The sequence below is a fragment of the Perissodus microlepis genome, chromosome 5, assembly GCF_051167445.1.
Source record: "Perissodus microlepis isolate ML-2025 ecotype Zambia chromosome 5, ASM5116744v1, whole genome shotgun sequence".
Lineage (NCBI taxonomy): Eukaryota > Metazoa > Chordata > Actinopteri > Cichliformes > Cichlidae > Perissodus > Perissodus microlepis.
Window position 1 is genome coordinate 24,940,710 of NC_140465.1, and position 22,262 is coordinate 24,962,971.

The 22,262-nt window shown below is 37.8% G+C and overlaps 3 protein-coding genes across 3 annotated transcripts; all 3 read right to left on the reverse strand.

Annotated features, from left to right (window-relative positions):
- Positions 1 to 3,753: 3,753 nt before the first annotated feature.
- On the reverse strand, positions 3,754 to 12,402 carry chmp4ba (charged multivesicular body protein 4Ba). Its single transcript, XM_084929028.1, has 5 exons — positions 12,052 to 12,402; positions 7,331 to 7,508; positions 6,812 to 6,926; positions 6,225 to 6,345; positions 3,754 to 6,103 (listed from the first exon to the last, which is right to left on the reverse strand). The coding sequence occupies exons 1-5, from the start codon at positions 12,233 to 12,235 to the stop codon at positions 6,039 to 6,041; spliced, it is 663 nt and encodes a 220-aa protein (XP_084785154.1). The 5' UTR covers positions 12,236 to 12,402; the 3' UTR covers positions 3,754 to 6,038.
- A 1,025-nt stretch (positions 12,403 to 13,427) lies between these two features.
- On the reverse strand, positions 13,428 to 14,724 carry LOC146387425 (ciliary microtubule inner protein 1-like). The gene is made up of 4 exons (XM_084927234.1): positions 14,666 to 14,724; positions 14,309 to 14,390; positions 13,700 to 13,798; positions 13,428 to 13,625 (listed from the first exon to the last, which is right to left on the reverse strand). Exons 1-4 carry the CDS (start codon positions 14,722 to 14,724, stop codon positions 13,491 to 13,493), a joined length of 375 nt encoding a protein of 124 aa, XP_084783360.1. The 3' UTR covers positions 13,428 to 13,490.
- Positions 14,725 to 18,140: 3,416 nt separating this feature from the next.
- Positions 18,141 to 20,818, reverse strand: LOC146387426 (rano class II histocompatibility antigen, A beta chain-like). The gene is made up of 4 exons (XM_084927236.1): positions 20,764 to 20,818; positions 19,199 to 19,489; positions 18,410 to 18,688; positions 18,141 to 18,280 (listed from the first exon to the last, which is right to left on the reverse strand). The coding sequence occupies exons 1-4, from the start codon at positions 20,816 to 20,818 to the stop codon at positions 18,141 to 18,143; spliced, it is 765 nt and encodes a 254-aa protein (XP_084783362.1).
- Between the last annotated feature and the right edge of the window lie 1,444 nt (positions 20,819 to 22,262).

Here is a 22,262-nt window from a genome sequence, read left to right on the forward strand (position 1 = left end):
ATGCTTTGGTTCCTAAACTTTGACTAGCTTTCAAATCCACCGTAGTCCTGACATCTTTGTTGACATTTAAACCCTGCACGCTATGAAAATGTGTGAGATGTTTCCTTTATTCAGTTAATTACACTTTAATTTGAAAATATGTTACTTTCATTGTATCTTGTTGTTCAGGTCTATCTTTTTTTAAAACAATATTTTTATTAATTTTAATTTTCACAAACAACCCTTAATTACATAATATAATATGGTGTACAGTTCACAGCAATAAAAACAAAACAAAAACAAGCAAACTGAACACAGAACACCAGTTCAGATCCATACTAACAATACCTGGGGTCCCAGTAATAATATACAGCATGAGAACTCAAGAAAATCCTTGTAGTGAGACATCAGGTCCCACGTAGTTCAAGTGAAACAATCTGTCAGGTCAGTGGAGCCACCCAGTGTATTACAGCCTGTAGACTGGATTACCCAGCAAGTTCATACAACCACTCCCAGACAAAACCAGGAGTCAAAAGTGTTTAACCACTTCAATTGCCAAATGCTGCGTGTCAGAGAAAACGGAAATTGCCCGTTAAAAGTAGGGACACTAGTATAGGCTTTCAGACAGTGTCATCAAGTAGGCACTGATAGTCATGCACTTGGTTATTAACAGGAAAAAGGCCATAGCTGTTCAATCACAGATTGTGCATGGTTCACTAGAGGATATTTACACAACCGGAGCTGGAGAAGCAGTAATGGAGGACAAACAACTGAGCCATCTTTGTATTGTGAGGAAAACAAATTCCAATAGTGCAGATTAGACCTGATTAAGCAGCTTTGTGCTTATGCGTGCAGAGAATTTGACTGCAGTTTAAAGATACGTTAGGTCTAGAGTGTGCTGGATTCATACTATACAATATTTGTTTATGATAAGATTTGTCAGTTTAATGTTGTGAGAGCCATACATTTTTGTTCTGACTTGGCAGTGACGTGACAGTATGCACTGGTCTCTAAGCAAGGACCTAAGCACCTTCTGTAGCTGATACTATAGTTTTGTTTTGTTCTGGTAACATTTAGTGCATGTCTACAGTCCTGTATAATTTGTTCATGTCATGATATAGGATGTCTGGGATCTCTTGGTATTTGCCTAATGTATAAAACCTTCTTTAAAGAACTATTTAGGTGAATAATTTTCTTCTGTTTTGCACTTTCTTCCTGTGATACATCCAGATATTATGGATGATTCATTTTGCATTTTGAGGCCTGTATAGTAGACGCAGACATGTATAATATAAGGTGACTAGATAACTGGCATATAAAAATACCACTTGATTTCATTAGCTTGTGACTAGATGAGTGGCTTAAAAGCTCAAAGAACATGGCTGAGGTTTAATCTTCTAACAGATAACCTTGTGAAAGGAGGCCAACAGCTGTCACCTGTATTGTGGGTTGTGTCCAGATCCAATCCAATCCGGTTATCAATGGATATCTCATATTTTCAGTAGCAGTACTGCGCCATTAAATGTCTATGACACAGAATAACAGGTGCAAGCATTATAACCCTGGATGTTTTATCTGTTTTTTTGGTAATTCACTAGAGAAAACTGTAACATTTAACATAACAAACTTTTGTTTTTTTTCAAGTTTCATATCACAAAGTGTGATAATTTATAACATATCAAAAATCTCAGTTTTACCAACATTTTGATACCATACTCATTTTCTAACCCCAATTCCTTCTGTCATTTTGCATCATTTTCCAGTGTAAAGTTCAATTCAATTTACTTTTATTTATACAGTGCCAAATCACAATAACAGCTGCCTCAAGGTGATTTATATTGTTAGGTAGACCCTACAATAATACAACAGAGAAAATCCCAACAATCACAGGACCACCTCTGAGCAAGTGCTTTGGCGACAGTGGGAAGGAAAAACTCCCTTTTAACAGGAAGAAACCTCATGCAGAACCAGGCTCAGTGAGCAGTGGCCATCTTCAAATCAAATCAAATCAAATCAAATCACTTTTATTGTCACATCACATGTTCTGGTACACTGGTACAGCGCATGTGAGTGAAATTCTTGTGTGCACACTACACAAGCAACAGAGGTGTGCAAAATACAAGAAACATAAGGAAAAAAAACAAATATAAGAGCAGGACTGCGACCGGGTGGGGAGAGGGGAGGAAGACATGACAAAAGACATCCTGTGGAAGAGAGCCAGAGATGAACAATAACTAATGATTAAATGCAGAGAGGTGTATAAACACACAGTGAGTGGAAAAAGTGACTGTTGAAGAAATACTCAATGCATCATGGGAATCCCCCAGCAGCCTAGACCTACTGCAGCATAACTAAGGGAAGATTCAAGGTTACCTGATCCAGCTTTAGCAAAACGGAAAGTTTTAAGCCTAATCTTAAAAGTATAGACAGTGTTTGTCTGCCGAATCCAAACTGGAAGCTGGTTCCACAGAAGAGGGGCATGAAAGCTGAAGGCTCTGCCTTCAGTTCTACTTTAAAAAACTCTAGGAAGCATGAGTAAGCCTGCAGTCTGAGAGCAAAGTGCTCTAATGGGTGATGCAGTACTATAAGGTCATTATATAGATGGAGCCTGAATAATCACAACTTTGTATGTTATGTGCAGGATTTTGAATTCAATTCTGGATTTAACAGGGAGCCACTGAAGAAAGTGCAAATGAAAGAAAGCAGTCATACATATTTGTTTAATGTGCGCATTGAAGGAAACATCCTGGTCAAAAACGACTCCAAGATTCCTCACAGGTAATGGTAATGCCATCCAGAGTAAGCATCTGGCTAGATTTTTAGGACTACATACAATAACCTTAGTTTTATCTGAATTTAGAAGCAGACGGGTTGTTGGTGCTTCTCACTGTCACCCAGCCGTCCTGTGTTCCCGGTGGAGAGCTAACGGTGCCTACGCTACCTTTGGCTGCAGCGTTTATAAGGGCCTGGCTAGCTACGGGTTTTTCGAGGGTGCAAAGCCAAGTCTCCAATTCAGTGACCCTGGCCTCCAAAGCTGCAAATAGACTATATTTATTACAAGTACATTTGTTGCTAAAGGGGGCTGAGCAGTAACTAAACATCTGACACAAAGACCAGGAAAGTGCAGCAGGGACAGGTGAAGAGGCCATGCTGTAAGCGAGTCACAAAAGAAACAGTGAGTGAACACTGTGAATATAATTAGTGAGTGACTCAACAGAGAGTATGATTTGGATAAAGTAAGTGAAGATTACACTATGAAATAAGACATTATCTAGAAGTTTTTAATTGGCTACGCTGACAACCTACACAAAAACAGAACAGGAAGTGACACTCTATCAGAGTGAGTCAACATAAGTGATATATTTTTATACTTAACAATTTGGAGCCCTCAGTGCAAATTGCTAACATGCAAGTTGCATTTAGGCTCAGGAGTTGATCCCAAATACATCTGTTGCATGCATCTGTGTAAAGGTTTACCTGCATGGTAACTAAAAAGTTAAATATGATTAACACAACATAAATACACTGAAATGGAGTAGAAGGCAGGCAGTGTGCTGTGATACATGTACCTCAAACTGTTAATGTACTCATTGTTACTGCAGTCAGGTAAAATGAACAACTTTTGAGGGAAGGCAGGGTCTCCACAGGTTTTAAACATTACAAAACTGGACAGGTTGAAAGATGAAGGGGAAAAATAGAATGGTGACATAAACTCCAGATGTTTGCTGCCTGAGAAATATATAAAAGGTAAACTAATTCCAATACAGCAGTGCAGACACATTGAGTCTCAACTTTATTAAGATAAAATGTATGTAACCTCCCACATAAACAACAGTCATGTCTGTGACATGGAAATTTTTCAATGTCCAACCGTATTTTACAGCCAAGCTGAGCTAAGATGGCTACAGGTCACATTGTGGTTCTGATATTTGAGGTAAACAGAAAAAAATTATATATATATTATATAAAAATAAACAAAAACAAGCATTGGCATATGCAAGTTTTATTTCCCCGATTTTATTTTATTTTATTTACATGTAAGGATTGGGGTTGACCCATTCTTAAATGCATAACAACTGAGCATTTTTTCTAAAAGTTTCACCTCTTAATTAAAATGTGCAAATTATGTTTGAATTACAGGAGAAAAGGCAATCATGATCAACCCCAATTTGTACACTGAGAATTCTGTTTCCCCAAGAGAAAGAAGGACATGTAGCTGCAGCTATAAGTCAAGGGACAAGTGAGCAGAACTTGCTTATGTCACATTTGTAATCAAGATGACCAACATGGAACAAATGCACCCCATGCTTGTCACACAGTGCTGAAAAATCAATTCGTACTACAGGAGAGTTTAAATGGGGTGGGAATCTACCTCACCATCTTAATTTGACTAAACAAGAGGTCATTGTGTCAAGTCTCAAAAAACATCACACTCACACATCATCTTTAAATTCAACCAGCGTAGGACTTCAGATATAGTCACTGTGAAACCACAGACAGTACAAGGTATCAGGCACAAACGGATCCAAGGTGTTGTAGTGTGCCCTCTGGCAGCTTTACTGGAGTAACAAGTTGACTACATATTTCTGAATGACTGGTCATGAAGTTAGAGCAGCCTTATGTGTGCTTTTTCAGAATGAAGACCGGACTAAGCAGAAGCAGCAGAGGCTTTGGTGTCCTGAATATTGGTCATTATTACGGGCATAGCTACTAATTTGTAAGACTGAGGAAATGTAAAGAGTGCTTATGAGAACTGAATGAATTCAACTGCAGTTTGGCAAGTTTGAACTTGTTGTTGTAGGGCTGACTGATCTGATTTACTGGTTTTACTGTTACTGCTATCACTGGGTGATCTGTACCATTTGCCCTGCATGTTTGGCCCTCAGTACCCAGTTTGCTTGATTATCAAGCTCAGGCATGGTTTATTTTAGTGTGTCCCAACCAGCTTAGAGGTGTAAACATCTGGTTTGATTCTTACTGTGCACGAGCACACAACTCAAATGCTTTCAACATCAGCCATGTCCCTGGAGCACATATGACACATTGTCCTTTCTCATGCCCTAACTGAAAAAGGCACAAAGCAAACAGAACCAAAGATGCAATAGTGTTATGAAAGACTGCTTTCGTTGGATACAAGCAATGACATCAAGCTAAGAGAGTATAGGATAAAACAAAAAACAGAGATGGAAAGTAGTGGAGTAAAATATGAGGAGCAGCAAACAAAAAAGCATAAACTGTGTAGCACTAGCAGTAAATCATGCTTGGTAGCTTATGACCTCTAAAAAGCTTTTTTTTTTGGTGGTGGTGGGGTGTTCACCACATGCCGTTATTAGTAGGATGCAACTGATTAGATGACCCAGATGTTTTTCTTATTACAGTTCAGCAGACAGAGGGACGAAGACATCAAATCTTGGATCCTTCCATTAAAGGATTTAATGTAGTTTACGACAGTAGCAGGTCTGTAATTTCACAGTGACGTTTAATGAGAAAGGCCTACACGTTTTAACTTTTCTGCTGCTTTTGGTAGCAGCAGCAATGGCTTGCTGTCATCTTTGTAGAAGAGCTGAGAGATGACGATGCAGGAAGCAGAAAAATGATTTATTGTCTTTTTTTTCACCCCCAAAATGTGTTGAATTTTCACATTCGAAACAAGCCTTTAAGCCTGTTACTCCACACACCCTCCCAAAAAGTATGCACCCACATGCTCATACACAATCTTTGATACATAACCACAGGCTGCAGGGCATGAAGTTATTTTCCCTCTATGCCCTTTAGAAAAAGAGGAGTGCACAGCTGGAGCAAAGAGATTCATTCTGTAACATTAAACTGAAAAGAAAAAAAAAAAGCCCGGGTTCATTTCTTTTGAAGTCATAAAAATATGTGCACAAGTGCATACTTCAAAGTTGGGGTATGGTTAGATATTGGGAAGTAGGCTTTAAGACAGAGCAGCATGCCAGCAGCCAGCTCAGCAGCCTAGAGTCCCCATCTCTTTTCCAGATGCCTGGGATCAGTCTGGTAGCAGGGAGAAGGCCACTAGCTAGCTAGCAGGGCAAGCCAGCTCAGTTAGCCGCCCAGGCCTCGAGGTCTGCCATCTCGTCCTCGTCTTCTTCCACCTTCTTTTTGGCTAAAAAGGAAAAAAGAAAAACAACATTCAATTTTAATTTGAAAAAAAGTATATTTTAGTCAAATGGATGGTGCACTAAACTGAACTAAAACTAGTTTTGCTTTTTTATGTACCATTATACCTGGTTTGGATGGAAGTGATGTAGACGGTACACTGGGTAGATTTTCTGTGCCTCCAATCTCGAGAAGATTTTTGTCCAGCTCTTCCTGTTCCAGCTCCTCCAGCTCAGCCATGAGTTCATCCTAAACAGAGAAAAGAACAAAATGAATCAGATTTATGTAGATCAAAAATAACTAGACAGAAGCCATTTAGTAAGACAGCAGATGTAAGATATGTATATATTTTCTTTACAAATCATTTAAGATCTCAGTTTTATTTTCTAAAAACCAGACTGAAAGAAAAGCATTTCAACCAGTAACTATCAGCAGTGGCTCCAACTCACTGCTTAAATGAGGCAGCAACTACAGAGACATTATAGGAAAGAGGCAAGTCACTCACTGTGTAGTCACATTGTCACAGTAAAAATGTAAGTAAGTGTGTTTTGACTTTTTTTATTAATGTTTTCATGGGACACTGTATCTATAATTACTGTAACATTTTGCTGTGACATTCGTTTGAAAGAAAAATCTAAAACATCAGCCTAAATTTAGGCTTTTAGTTTCTGTAGGCCTCATGTTTTTTGTTGTTTTTTTTCTGTTTTGCTCTCACCTCATCATAGTCTTCCCCAAAGCCAACTGGTCTAGAGATCACATCTGAGATTTCTTGGGCAACCTCCTGTTGTTCTGTGATTTCTGCCATCAGATCGTCTACTTTGTCGATGTCCCTGTGAAACAGGTGAGTCAAAGATGGCATGTAAATGTTAGTAAATATAATATAATTATACATTCTACCACCATGTAGCCGCTAATAATAGAAAAAGAACTAAATTTACACTGCCAAGTACAACACACACGCACTTTTTACTATAAATGAATCTGAGGGCACAAATCTGAAGAAAAGGGAAAAAAGGAGGAATTATTGAAGGGAACAAAGAAGGGGAAGCAAAATGGAGAAATAAAGTCTCATGACAGAACATACGGGGAAAAGTAAAAAAAAAATAAAAAAAAATAAAGAAATAACAGAAATCCTGTGGCAAATAAAAGCTAGAACAACAGATAAAAAAATGAGAAAAAAAATGATGAAATAACAAAAGACTCTTTTGAGATACTGCCAGAACTTCTCTCATACATGTTTTCGTGTGCGGCCTTCATCGCTTTAGCTGCCATGGCCATGTTCTTGAGCACTTCTGTGTTAGTGTTGGCGTTCTCCAGAGCTTCCCTCTGGAACTCAATAGTGGACAAGGTTCCGTCAATCTGAGCCAGCTGCTTCTCGTAACGCTTTTTCCTCTTCAAGGCCTGTAGAGCCGCTGGACAGGAAAAAACAAGAAGGGGAAATAAACTTAGCTTAGAAAGCAGCACAAATGCTCACCAGTATTCTATTCTTTTTTTAAATTAAAAAACAAACGAAAAACGAACAGTACAAAACATATAAATGTTGCTTATTTGCCAAATACTACTGTGCAGGCCTTTTTTTTCTTCCTATACACAACTGATCATGAATCACAAATGGGATCGATAAAGAATTTGACCTATAAGCAGAGTCACTATTGGCTAATCGGTATCATTGAAACCTTATCACCATCCCATGACATCCAACATTACAATCAACAACGCAGCAGCAAAGCTTGCTTTGTGCTGAAGTGCAGTAAATGGTTTCATGCTGTCATCACGAAACAAGACTCAAACAGATAAAATCCTGTTTCAGCCAAATCTCTGCATGAAGTCACAACATGCTTCAGTCAGAATTTTTAGGTTTGTAACTCACTGAATTTCAGCAAGTCCTGCAGCTCATCAAGCTCACATAGGCCCGGATCAAACTAAGTTGGAAAGCACAACATTTGGAAATCCGGTGATGGTTCTTTGATTAGCTGAGAGGATTAAAAAAATAATACATTTATGTGTGTGAGTATAAATGTGTATTTTGGTTCCTATGTTCTTCAAGGGAGTGGGGGTTAAATACAAACAAACACTACAGCCACACACCTATACTGGGAATTCCCCTTAGGTGCTTACATAGGAAATCACCTTAACAATGGAGCAAGTGAAACTTACAACTGACTCAAATCTGCTGAGTCACAAGGAACTAAGAAAAGAGGTCAAAAAATTTCAGGACCTTTTTTTCCAAGTGCATATCAAATTGAACTGCACTTGTACTGGAAAAACAAAACAAAACATCCACATGAAAAGCACACTCAGCAGTAAACACATTCATATCAATTCAAAATGTTGAACAAAGTTGTCCAAATGTGTTTATTACTTACAAAACAAAACTGAAATGTTGCTGTTGTACAATTACAGCAGGTTTAATACATATTACAGCTCAGTTTGATCTCAAAATCTGGTGATCACAGATTTGTGAAATCTGAAAGAGGTCCTGCACTATTTTATAAATATAAATTGAATGAATGAGTGATTGATTTAATTATTGAAATACTTACTAAGGGCCTTTCCAAGAGCCTCAAAATTATAATTAATGTCAAACAATCTTAAAATTATTGAGTATATTCAGACTTTTTGAACAAACTACAACTGATGCAAAGTAGAATAATCCCTATAATGGAAAGGATTTGAGATTTTCTTTGTGACACACTAAAAAATTAATAATTTAAAAAACTATTCAAGATTTCTGCCCATGTATTGCAAGGCAGGAAGCATGATGGTAATTCTTCTTCTTCCCAACTTTAGCTAATATATCTAATTAGTCTATTTTTCATTGTTATTAGTCATTTCATATTTAGTCATAGTATATCCTAAATTAAAGTAAATATAATCATATTGCTTCTATATTACATTATAAGGAACCGTATAAACAGGAAAAAATGAAAATAAGCCCTTTCCTCTTAGCATTTTTTTCATTTCCGAGCTAAATAATAATGACAACAATAACATCCATATTGGACAATTTCTAAGACATGCTAAATGTTCCTCTAAATAGCAGAAGATAACCACATTAATAGGTCAAAATGTCCACATATGAGAATGTTTAGGTTAAAACCATTAGTCTTTCTACCACCTGTATAATTCTATTCTTGGTCACATTGCCCAGGAAAAAAAGGGCCTCCGATACCTTGCATATACATCTTAAATTAAAGTTATGCATACAAAATAAAACAGTAATTAGTACAATACTCAAGATTTAGCACAATACCAACATTTTCATATATTTCTCATAGAATCAATTCTAACAGTAATCTGTGATTCCAAAAAAATCTAATTTACCCCACAATAACTTTAAATGTCAAGGTAATTGTTTAAAACTCTCTAAACTAATGACATTCCTGTCAGCTGCAGGTATAGTTTGTTCCGGTGCTAGTTCACAATTCTTAATTTGTCATTATTAAACTGCTTGTTTCTTTTTGCGGTTTGAGAGTGAGGATGAAGTGGGTGTGGTTTGTTTCTAAGGTTACGTGACCACTGTTTCTACGGTAGCACATTTACATACCACAGCCAAATATAATAGAGGTGGGGCTGGTGTCTAGATACTTTTAATCGTTGTTTCACAATAAAAGAAAAAGGGAAAAAAATACCTGTTACTTTTACATCTTTACTACTTAACTTACAGATTAGAGTAGATGAAGGCTCTGCTTAAAGGGGGATATTTCTTGCATATTCCTCAATAAATGCACTGGGAGTGTAAATCAGTCAACATACTTTAAAACCATATAACTGTTAATGTGACAATTCAGTTTTATGGGCTCTTTTGCATGAGATACACTTTGATGATGATGATAATGATGGGTAGTAATCTAGAGTTAGAGGTTTATGCAAAATGTGAATGTAATATTTCCTCACTTTTGAGGAAAAAAAAATGGGAGAGGACAGCTTCAGTGCAAGACAGGAACTATTCATAGTATGCAATCAAAATATGAAGGTTTGAATACAAAAATTGATTATATGACACACAGACAGCAAGGCTACATTTTACAGGAACATTTCACCACCTGTCCACCTCTTTTCTTTGAAAAGCCTGTCAATTATAATCCACTAAACCTTGCTTCGTGGCCACAGCTGCCATATACCACCAACACACACACATCCACACACATGCACACCTTTAGCAATCTACTTTGTGCCTGGCCTTTTCCACTAGCAGCCAGACAGCAGCTGACAGTTTCCATTTGATCAGATTATATCAGCAGCCGGACCTATTCCTAGACTGATAACATCATTAGCCAACATCACACAAATCATTATCACATTATGTGGGTTGCAGAAATGCATTCAGACTCCATGTTTCAGTCTCAGAGGTCGCTCTAATTGGGTGACGTTTTGCTTTTCCTGCCACTCTGCTTCTTTTTAGTGACCATCAGCAGTGTTCATGCAACAAGTACAATGTCGAGTCCATTTTGGTCTATGGCTACTTCAATGAAAAAACATAAGTGTCCGTGTGGAAAGCGACATCCTGAGTATTATAGACGAGACGTGGTGAATTAAATCACTAATTCTTCAGTAATGTTAATAGGAAGAAACATCCATTTAGTGGTAGGCTGCCAGTAAACCAAATAAAGAAGTAATAGAAAGTAGAAAATGTGGAAGAAAAAGTCAGAGGTCCTCCTTGAAGTACAGTAGAAAAATGTAAAACCAAGCAGTGAAAACAGTGACCATGAATCTAAGAGTGCAATCTTGCAGCTGCCAAGATTACAGCAGGGTTGGTATATTGTCATGAGGAATTTATGTATTGTGTATAATCAGTCACCCCAAAGATAGACGGAGACTGACTTATGGGATGAACTATGTTGAAAATCAGGTTTTGGAGATGGAAAGATTTTTCCGATTTAGATCACACTAAGAATTTAAAAATTACTTTTAGGTGACAAGCTCACAGTGATAGTAACTAGTGTTAAGCCAATAGTCTACTTTCTGTATTTGCAAGCATGTAAGGATCTGCTTGGATCTTCGCGCCATGACAATCAGATCAACCTGTCATTTGTCTAACTGTTCTACTGCTACTCAGTTTTGCAGGCACACATGCGGTTGACACCGTTTAACTGTAATGGCTGCACAGACATTCACTCACTCACTAATAATTATGTTCTTCAAATATGTATCCATTTGATATACTTATTTAAAATCACAGTATAAATTTACAAAACTGTGAAAAGTCTGTCACTGTAATAGGAAGGTTACAGAGAAGATAAAGATACTAGTCTTAAAAAAAGTAATGTATTTAAAATGTGGATATAACTTAAAACTGTAACAGCGCATACTGCGGTATGGGAATGAATCTATGACTGACAATGCGCTTTATATGGTTACATGCCCAAGACTGAAGGGTGATATACTGTAGATTAAAAAAGGACACAGGGCTAAGAAAAAAAAATGGACAGAAATTAATTGTAAGGTATGACCTGTTCCAAAAACAGCTCCAGGCAAGGCTTCCATTTTATAAGACAAACCCAAAGTTTGGTGTTATTTAGCAGTTTGTTTGTTTTTTTTAAAAAAGACACTGTCTGTCAAGAGAAAACAATATGAATATGTTAGGTTTTGTAAATATTTAGAACAATACCTGGATATATATGCATGCAAACTTAGTTACCCTCATAAACATCAGTTTAATATTTGGCTGCCGGAGTCTTCGAACCTAAACGTTACAAACTTTTTGTCTCTTGTTTATTTCATTCCTTAAAGTTTTTTCCCCCCCTTCAGTTGTTTTATACGTGCCAGCCAAAAACTAGACATTTAAATATGGAGTCTTGTAGCCGGGTGGACAGACTTGTTTTCAGGTAAGCAGCGTTTCAACTAACAACTTCCCTCTTCCTTCTGTTGAGTTAGCCTCAGGCTAACTAAGAAACTAACTAGCCATTCTGACAATTTCATTAAATCCGACGCAGTTTACGAGCTTTTCCTCACCTCGTTTGTTTTTCGTGCCGTTTTTCTTCGCCGTCACGAGCTCCTGTTCAATTTTCTTCTCTAGGAAATCCTGTTTTTTGGCCAACATCTCCTCGGTCTCTCTGAGTCGCTGAATAGCCTCTTGGGGTGTCGGCGCTTTCCCACCCTTACCCCCGCTTCCGAATATCTTGTTAAATAGCGACATGTTTCTAGCTTAAATGTAAACTTTAACTGGTGGGTTAACCGTAGATAAAGTCCGCTGACTTTCTGATACCACTCAGGTAAAAAAAAATAAAATGTGCGTCCCTCCCTGTTGCCGAGGCTGTTGTTGTTTTTGTCTCTTCCGCTTTCAAAGCAGGCCTCGTGATGTCATTACGTCAGCGTGACTCATGCGTGGAACTATGGGGAATTTCACAGTTGAGCAAACTAATAAATGCTCATTGTGGTTATTACCAGTCAGACGTTACATAACCTGTTTTAAAACACTGTAATTGGAAAAGAGTGGTTAACACATAGAGACAGGGAGTCATTCAGAATCAGATTCATATTATTTATGGGCAATTTAAAATCATCAGTTAACCTAACATGTAGGTCTTTGGACCGAGAGAGGAATCCAAAATACTCAGAAAGAGCCGATGGAGTAGTAAGAAAATCAAAACACAAGAAAAAGCTCGTTCCGTCTCATTACTTCTGGTAATATTGGCTAATTTTGTAGTTACAGTATTCTGCCTTTGCGGGGCAGTATTGTGACACAGGTGCAGATTTATCACTGATTTTATGTTAGTCATTTTATGTTTTTGATGCTATTGCAACTTGTCAACACAAGAGGGAGTAGTAACGCTACTTGGTACTGTCTCAACAGCCACTTAATCAAGGTTCAGTGGTGCTCAGGTGTGATGAGATGGGACCGAGGCAAACGTTTCTTTTTCTTTTTTCTTTTTTTTAATCTTGTATCATTGTGAATGAGTGGATATCGTCATGTATACACTCCACACCAGTTGGTGGCGGTATTGCACCATTTTGCTGTTTGCCAACCGCCAATAAAAATATAAGGAAGAAGAATCATCATGCATGGTCTTGTTAGATCCTTTTGGGATAGTCTAAAGAAAATTTACTATGCAAAACCTGAGCTTGATGCAAGTGGTATATGGACGTTGTTGAAATTAGAAGAATAAATAATACATTGGTTTTTTTCAAGGACATTTTCAATGGACAATTAATGGACAATTTTGTAAACCACTTGTCATCTCATCATCTGTGGTAATTGATCTTCAACTGGCGAAAGTTATGCCCCACGCTGAGTCTGAAGTCAGAGTTGTGAAAGATTTATTTGTTTTATTAATGTGGAATAGAGTCAAAGAGACAATGAAATATGCCAAATATGCTCCAGTCATTAGTCATTTATTAGGTGAGACAACAGTGGCCGAGGACTTAAGTACTCAAATACAAGCTATAAAAGGTCAGCCCAAATCCTTCAAAAAACTACGCCTCCCATGACGCACTGTGCTGTACTTTTCCAGCTGCAGATGTGAGTGACCTGAACGCCAACCAATCATGCCCTGAGTTGTCTGAGGAACAGGAGGTGAGGGGCTAACCTGAAGGGAAAAAAACCCAAAACCTGTCAGATACATGAGAAAGATAGATAAACAGATAGATAGCCAGGTCATACATGTATGTATTTTTCTGGAGAGGTCAGAGGTCGTGTAGTCAGGTGCTGGGGAAGCTCCACTTTGACTGCCTTCTTCAGCTTCACACTTTCCACCTCATACTAAAATGCACATAAGAAAGAAGTTAGATCCACATATGTGGAATCCGGAGACCTTAAACAATATGAATGTTGTGTTTATTTAAACATTTGATTTGTAATTTGTGGGACTGTTTGTAATAATTAACTGTATCTAAAAGATAGGCATAGGCACTAAAAAGTCACCCCCTTTTCCGTGATATTTCAAGCTATGTGTGTGTGTGTGTGTGTGTTTTAAAAAAGATGGATCTGACTGAGAAATCAAGGTTGAAAAAAAAAAGCCTAATGAGAGAATGCAATCTGACACCAAATGAGAGGGGCCCCTTTACTTTAGTTTTATTTGATGTCCATTTAACTGATGTCTGACTTGAGGGAGTATTTCTTGGAATTTCTGTCAGTTTTTTTCCACATGTTGTGGACTAGAAGGGGATCTATGATTGTACCCTAACCAGTGGACAGGTGTTAAAGGTCCTGTGCTCCACTGGTCACCCTTCATTCAGTAAAATGAGTGGTGCTATCTGTGGTTGTCTTTACCTCCTTGTAGGCTTCAGACAGGAAGCCCCACTTGTTAGGCCAAACTTCAGCCGAGTGTTTCTCAGCCTTTACATGCGCTTTCCTAACACACAAATACAAATATGTTTGGTTTTTTTTTAAAATCATATGTGGTACCCTGCATCATACACCAGTGGAAAGAAACAAGTCGTTCTTCTAGTTTCAGCACTGTCTGCAAATCCAGAAAGAGCTGAAGGTCTCACTCCAGTCAGAGTAATGACTGCTTTACATGCCATTGCTCAAAGAAGACCTTCCTAGTAACTCAGCAGATATGCAAGAACATATTTTTTATAAAATTTGAGTAAAATCAAACATAAATAACATACTGTGATGATTTACCAGATTTCATCCTGATGCACATAGTTGATGGGTTCAGATGTTCGCTGCGGCTCTGCCATCTCTCCTGACCAGCGAGTGTTCGTGTGTCAGACTGTGTGGCCTCTTTCGCTCTGTCCAGATAATGTTTCATCTGTGTGTAAGCCTTGCTGATAGGCCTGTTTACTGTGGTCATGGAGACAGGTTTCCCTGACACATATACCTCTGCAGTTTTCTCTGTGTGCGTGCGGCTGTGTGTGAGTGTGTGTGTAACCCTGGTGACAGTGGGATGGATGAAGCCTTGGAGGGTTGCTGCAAGCTCAGACAATTTCGTTTTTAGTATCATACTAGGTTAAGCTGCTAAGTAGCTAACATGAGCATGCTAACATTCTCAAATAAAATGCTGTTCTTGCAAAGAGCTAAAGTGACCCCAGCGGTCTACCAAGAAGCCAGATTAATAAGCTAGTGAGTTACTGTATGTTGGAGTTAAAGTAACCATTTTTTGTGTCACGAAAGTTTTAACTGGCGTAATCACTAAAGTAACTTAAACTGAACACATAACTTGTTGGGAGCAGGTCACGTTTAGAGCAGAGGTGTCAAACATAAGGCCCAGAATTTACCCAGCAAAGAATCCAATCTGGTCCACTGGGCAGTTTTGGACTATGTGAAGAAGAAGGGGATACATTTTGGACTTAACTGTATTTTTGTAAGTTTTACAACTTTTCCTGCTGATAAAGACCGCCCCCATGGCCATTTATACCACAACAAAGTAATTAAATAATAGTGTAATTGAAGTGTTTCTCTCTGTACTATATATATATATATATATATATATATATATATATATATATATATATATACATATATATACATATGACTTATTTAAAAATTATTTTTTAAAGAATCCTTCAGTTTGTATAATTACAGGACAGTCTGGGCAACCAGAAACCTTTTCTGTAATTTTTACCCATTTATCTCTTATAGTTTAAATACAAAGAGTCATGCTAACAGACTTCTTTATCATGTAGAAAAACTGAGATGCACTCTAAATGTGCTGTAGTGGTGTAATGGGGAAGGCTTTAGGACTCAGTATCCAAAAGTCTGTAAACCCCTTTCCAGATGCCCGTCTCTTTGCACCAGAGGGACCGAGAGCCCCCCTTCCATGACCTGGCTATGTACATCTGACATTGGCCTGAAAACAAAAGTGCCTCATTGAGGTAGGCTCGGGAGTTTCTCCAGTCTGACAAGGCTGTGAAAAATGGACAGAGATATGCTTCATAATGGTATCCATGGTATGCGTGCGTATCTACGTTAACTCCCTGTACTACCTGACAGTTGGTATCACAAGATTAGTCTCGAGACCTAGTTTTCCTTCCCTGCGGGCTTGCCTCAGCTAACCTAAGGGCAATACCTTGAAGGGTAACAAAGGACATGTCTGGTGTTTGAAGAATCCGCTGTTTCAACTCTCTACGCAGCATATCATCATGAACATGTTCAATAAACTAATCCCTTAACATTATATCACTGTGGAGTTAGCCTCAACTAAAAAACTAACAACAATTCAAATTCCCACACAGTTTACAAACTTATCCTTAACTGTTCCCTAACTGCAGACAAAGCCTGTTGACTTTCTGATACCACACATAATATACAAATTTATTATCATGCTGGTTTTTATAAGGCTTTATAAGAAACTTGAGGAAAATGGTTAAAATGAGTGGTAAGACCTCAGACCTGGAAACAACTCTAATGGCCATCTTTTACAGTAGTGATAACAGAGCTTCGATAATATTTCTTTATAATATAATAATATAATATTTCTTACTCCAGCCAGTGACATTTAATTGTATCAATAATGAAGTCTCAATCTCAGGGGTGCACCAGCAAGGACATCTGGCATAAAGTTCTGCCAAATTAAATACCTGCTGTGGTGATTACTCATGAAAAGGAACAGCTAAAACTAGCTGCTTCTTCTTCTTCATTTTACATATTAGTGTTTGTAAAACTGCACTGACATCAATGCTGTTTTTACTTTCAGGGTTGAACTCTGTTTTTTAACATCTGCCATGTTCATTTTTATAAGAGAGAAAACAAATATGCTCAAACTATACATTTTCACAATTTATTATCAATCGGTTAGAATTTCAGATGAGTTTTACATGGTGCCATGGACCCCCGCCTCTCCACAATGCTCCGAGAGACAAAGGCTGCCACACCCAGGCAGTAAACACTTTTACTTTGTGTGAACAGAAACAGAATGTTAACATGACAGATTTAAAGTTGGAGGAAAACTTTAGGTCTGATATCCAGCTCACGTTTCATCTCCTGCACCCCCCTGTCTCCCTAAAAGGAGATGGCACTTCTCACGTCACCATTCTAGGTTGGTGTCTGGCCTGTAGACTCAGAGAAGGGTGAAAGAGGGGGGAAAGAGAGAGAACTCCAAAACACCTGAATTTATAGACATGCTTTGGTCTGGCCTTAAAGTTTTGTACCTTCTGGTGCCACCACCAGTCCAGGCAGACACTCCCCCTCAAACTCCTCAGAGAAGAGGCTTCTCCCTGTCATATTTGTTAGTGTCTGAATGTAACAGTTGTCACAACCCGGCTCAAAGGAAGTGCCAAGCAAGTGGGAGACCACACACAGGCTTTTAAAGGCTGTAAGATATATTTAATGAAAATAAGGTGAAGAAACTTAAACACAATTGAAATGATATAACAGCCATAACTGAAGCCTCAAATAAACATGATGGATGCCAGGCGGAGAGAGACAGTCGCCCATGGTTCAGTCAAGATGTCTTTATATGCTGGGACTGGCCTTCTCAGGTGTGCTGCATCTATAATTGGGTCAGCTCCATCTACCTGCAAGAAACAGGTAACAGAAAAGCCAAAACACAAGGCCAGCCCACTGGCTGTCACACAGTTTAAATCCCAAACTATTCTGCAATACATATCTGTGTGCAATAAAGGATAAAACATAACTGTGTGATACAACTTTTAAAGTAATTGTGTAATATAGGTTAATGGGGGTAAATTCTAACAAATCAAAAGTTTATATGAACCAATTAAATACACTGAAGCTTTTTAACAAGAAGCTCATACAGCAAAGAATAATAATTAAACTGTGTATTTAATTACACAAAGTCAGAAAGTCATTACTGAACAATTACCTAACAGCTTTAACTATTTGGACATAATTTTTCAAGTTGACTTTCACATTGCAAGCTCACAGTGACCGTAATGGTGTCACTTGTTTTATGTAGCTGCATACATAAAACAAGTGACATGCTGTATGGTGATTAAAACTGAATTTAACTATGTCACATTAACTGTCACTGACTGTAATGTTGCATAAACATAAAGTAAAAATTTTAAAGATTCATCGATCAAGGCTACTTTTTAAATATACAATATACTTATCAAAGTTTTCTTCTATGTTGAGTTATTTAATTTTGTTTTGTAACAACTATTAGAGATGATTTATTAAAAGATGATATATTAGTTTATAGAGAACCAGAGAATTTTGGATCAGAGGATTTTCTTCTGTAATAGATCAGTCCCAAAGACAAAGTTAATGCTCCAAAGAGCAAAGCACAAACTCCTCCAGCTAGATAACTCCTTTCAGATGGTCTCAAGCAAGAGTCTGCAACAAAACACCAACAGAGATATTCATAACTGTTAATAATGCAGTGCTTAAATAAAAAAAAGGACTCTGTGAATTTATAGAAAAATGCAAACAGCACATGACTAAAATGATCTTGTCTGTCCTCACCCCAGTAAGAACTCTTGGGCTCCTTTAGGCTAACATGCTCTACCGTACAGGTGACTCTGTCCTCGGGGATAGGTGAGCACTCCAGATAAGAGTGAACCTGATAGGTACAGTCTCCATTTGTCATCACTTCACTTATGGTCACTCCCTCAGTCACTTCCTGTCCATTCAGGTACCAAGTCACAAGGATGTGTTTGGGGTAGAAGTCATAAACGCTGCACACGAGTATTGTGTCATGGCTGGAAGTGTGGTCTCCCTCCTGGAGAGTCATGCTGGGTGCAGCTGAAATCAGAAGGTCAACAGCTTTAATGATGAAATTCATCATTCTGTAAACCAGCGATAAATAACTGGTTATTTATTTTAGTTAATCAATGTATTTGTTTGTAACCAGGTTAAAAATATCATCTATTAAAATGCTTTGAAATATTAAAAACATATTAATAATCCATATGAAATAATGATGGTTAATGTATTTAGAAAATGTTTTGAAATTCCTTAAAAGAGCATTTGCATTATATAGCGTTCATTTGTACAACTATCTTGTTTTATTGTGAAAAGCTTTGAAAGAGGAAGTGAATGGTGTTGTGCCTGCTCTGAGAGATCTTGTAACGGAAAGTACGAGAACTTTCTGCAGGCTTGTATGACTGGACTATCTGCTCGAAGGGTCTTTGTTGATGCGCACATTTTGCAAACTGTCTGTGAGAAGTCACATTTTTTCCATTAGATTTTGAAGAAAACTCTGCACTTCCAGTACTAACAGTACTATCTAATTTAATGTGTTTGAATATTTACCTATGTTTTCCTGAACTGCGTTGAATACTGCATCAACATTATTGACACAAGTCAGTTGTTTCTCTGCTTTTCTCTGCTCAACATCAAATTTGTCTTCATTAAACTGAGATGCTGTGATTAATCCAGCCGGCGTGAGGCCCGTCCACTTGCCGACTGTGCTGTTGTACTGCATCGTAAACTCTTTGTTAAAATACCAATCGATCAGATACTCCACTGTCTTCGGGTCTCTGGAGTGCATAACACAGCAAAAGTCAGCAAACATGAAGTAGCCGTCTTCATCAACAGAGCAATCTGAAAGGAAAAGAAAGAAGTGCTGTAGAAATTTACTACAATCAAGATTTTCAAGCTCAGCCAACCCTCAACAAAGTTTCCAGCCAAAACAGCTTCCTCATATTTAAATCTGAACTGTTATCAACCTGGTGGTGTTCCCTGTAAGAAGAGACAAGTTCTCTTTCTTATCAGTGAGCTGGTGCATCTGTGCCCTTGAAAAGCAGAGATTCAAAACTGTTTTTTTGCTGCTGTGCTCAGATATTCTCACATTGGATAGAACAGGTTAAATCCAAGTCACACTCTGTTCAGTTTATTATGTTCATTAATGAAAGTCTGATAAGAACAACAACAACAAGGCTCCCTCTGTGTTTTAATAGGAAATTAGAAAATCTTCACACTCAAACCCCTTTATGTTGATGTAACGTACATCACGAGGCTGACCGTTTCCTCATTTTATAGATTCCTGTACACAGTGGCATTGTATTCAGCTTCTCTTAAAGGTAATTATGGAAAAGTCTGTCAGTGTGCATCTGAATATGGCATAGAAAACATACGTAACTGCCTGAGCCGGACTTTTAAATAAAATATACTTTTCACTTTGTACTGAGAAGCTTTGTGTGAAAAGGCAACATTTCACATCATGGCAATGATTTTTTAACCCAGTCTGAGTGAGAGGCCTGAATCACTGTCAGTTCTATAGTCGTCTCACTAACAAAGAAATACTATTAAGCCAAGAAGCTGTGCAAAAAAGTTTCTTCGGATACTGAATAATGATGGGATGTGGAAAACGTGAGACACATTGCTGATATTTCTTAAGCAGACCCCTATGTGTTTTGAAACTCATAAACTTTTTTAAGATAAAAGGAAAAGCACAATATTTTAATGGGTTTTCATGCAATTGTTTTGTAGATTCAGCCCATTAGAGATCGCATTTAGTCCCTTGTGAATGACAGTGAGTTTGACACCAGTGGTTTAGACTGAAATACACCATAACTGAATGAACTACCATCAAATTTTGAGTTTTAAACACTGTACCTGCTAAACACGTGGTTATTTTACGTTGATGCTGCACTAATGTGTTCCTCAGAGCTGCATATGTGTAAAGTCTTATTGATTGCATGCCTTTAAATGTGATCCAAAAATGCTAAAGGACATGTTACATTTTACAAATCTATCAAATGGCCGTGCAGATGTTGAAACTGTCACTACTACTGCATGAAATGAAAAACACTTAAAAATGACGTACAATGTATATGTGACTTGATATCTGTAGATAAAAATAAAGAATTACTCACCCACCACAAGTGGAGAGAGGAAACATAGCAGCAGCAGGTACCTGAAGCGGTTCATGTTGAAACCAAAATGAGGCGTGACTGAGGCACGAATTCAATTACAAACCAGCCTGTGTGCAGTTTTTGAGCGAGTCTGTTCTTTCAGCTACACTTAGAGTTTCAGTTCACTCCGATTCACATTTTGTTCTGTTCACTATTTCTTTCCAGACATTTCTCCTAAAATTGTTTTAATAAACATTACTGTGTAACAGTGCAAGCAGTTTAACAACCTTTAAAATGTATAACAATACACTGAAGTACTTTGAAGAATTGTACTGAAGAATTTAAAAAAATGTAAAATTCATGTGCATTTAATTAATTTTTCTAGTTTTACCTGCTAAAAATTGTAATGAGGCATTCAGGGTGATTGTTTTTTTACAGGCAGTCATTGACTACAAACTTTTGATGAACCAGTTCATGAAAAACATTCAGACGTCTCACACCACATTGTAACCACCAGTAACAATAATTTGAAAGCAGCAGTTGTCAAGGTAAAAGAAGAAAACACAAAAAACGAGCCAGTGTATTCCTATAAGTGGTCCTAAACTGGGATACAAGTGGAGGGTTGGGCCATGAAGGACATTTGGTGTAAAATCTTTGTTAAATCACATTTGGATCAGTGTGGCTGGATCAGACTGGTTTGGGTGATTAGGGATAGAGATGGGACTGCAAGTGAGAAACATGTTGAGTTGGTGAAAGGGGTATTTTGAGGAGCTGATGAATGAATATAATGAGAGGAAGAGGAGATTTGATGGAGTAAAGACAGTGAATGAGGAAATGCAGAAGATTAGTATGGAGGGCAGCTATGAAGAGTGGAAAAGTGGTTGGTCCATAGGATGTACCTGTGGATGTATGGAGAGATCTATGATAGTGTGGTTAACTAGATTGTTCGACACTATTTCACCAAGTTTAGTGGTGGAGAAGAAGTTTAGTGGTACAGATGAAACAAACAAACAAAAAATGATATGCCTAAAGCTGTAGTATGTACTGATGCATTAAGTTATTCACCCATCCAATGAAAATATGGGCAGGAATTGTTGAAACTAGCTTAAGAGAGAAGTTGCCAATAAACAAACAGCAACATGGATTCATGGGAAAAAAGAATGAACCTACTGCTGTTTGTTTGGAGATTGTTAATGGAGAACTGCATTGTGTCTTTGGGATCTCAAGAAAGCATGTGATAGGGTGACAAAAGAGGAATGTGTGGTAGTATATGAGGAAGTCGACAAAAGAATATCAGTGCATATCATAGTCATGTACTGCATATCAGTACATATATAAAGACACTACGACAGAGGTGTACGGTTGTGCTACAGTTACATTGTTGCTACCAGTAGGGTCAAGCTGGCAGTTACAATTAATCAGTTACAGTATTTATTATTTATCACTGCTTTCAGTGTAATATTTATAGATTAATTATCAACTTCAATGAATGAATTCAGAACTTACACATATAAACAAAG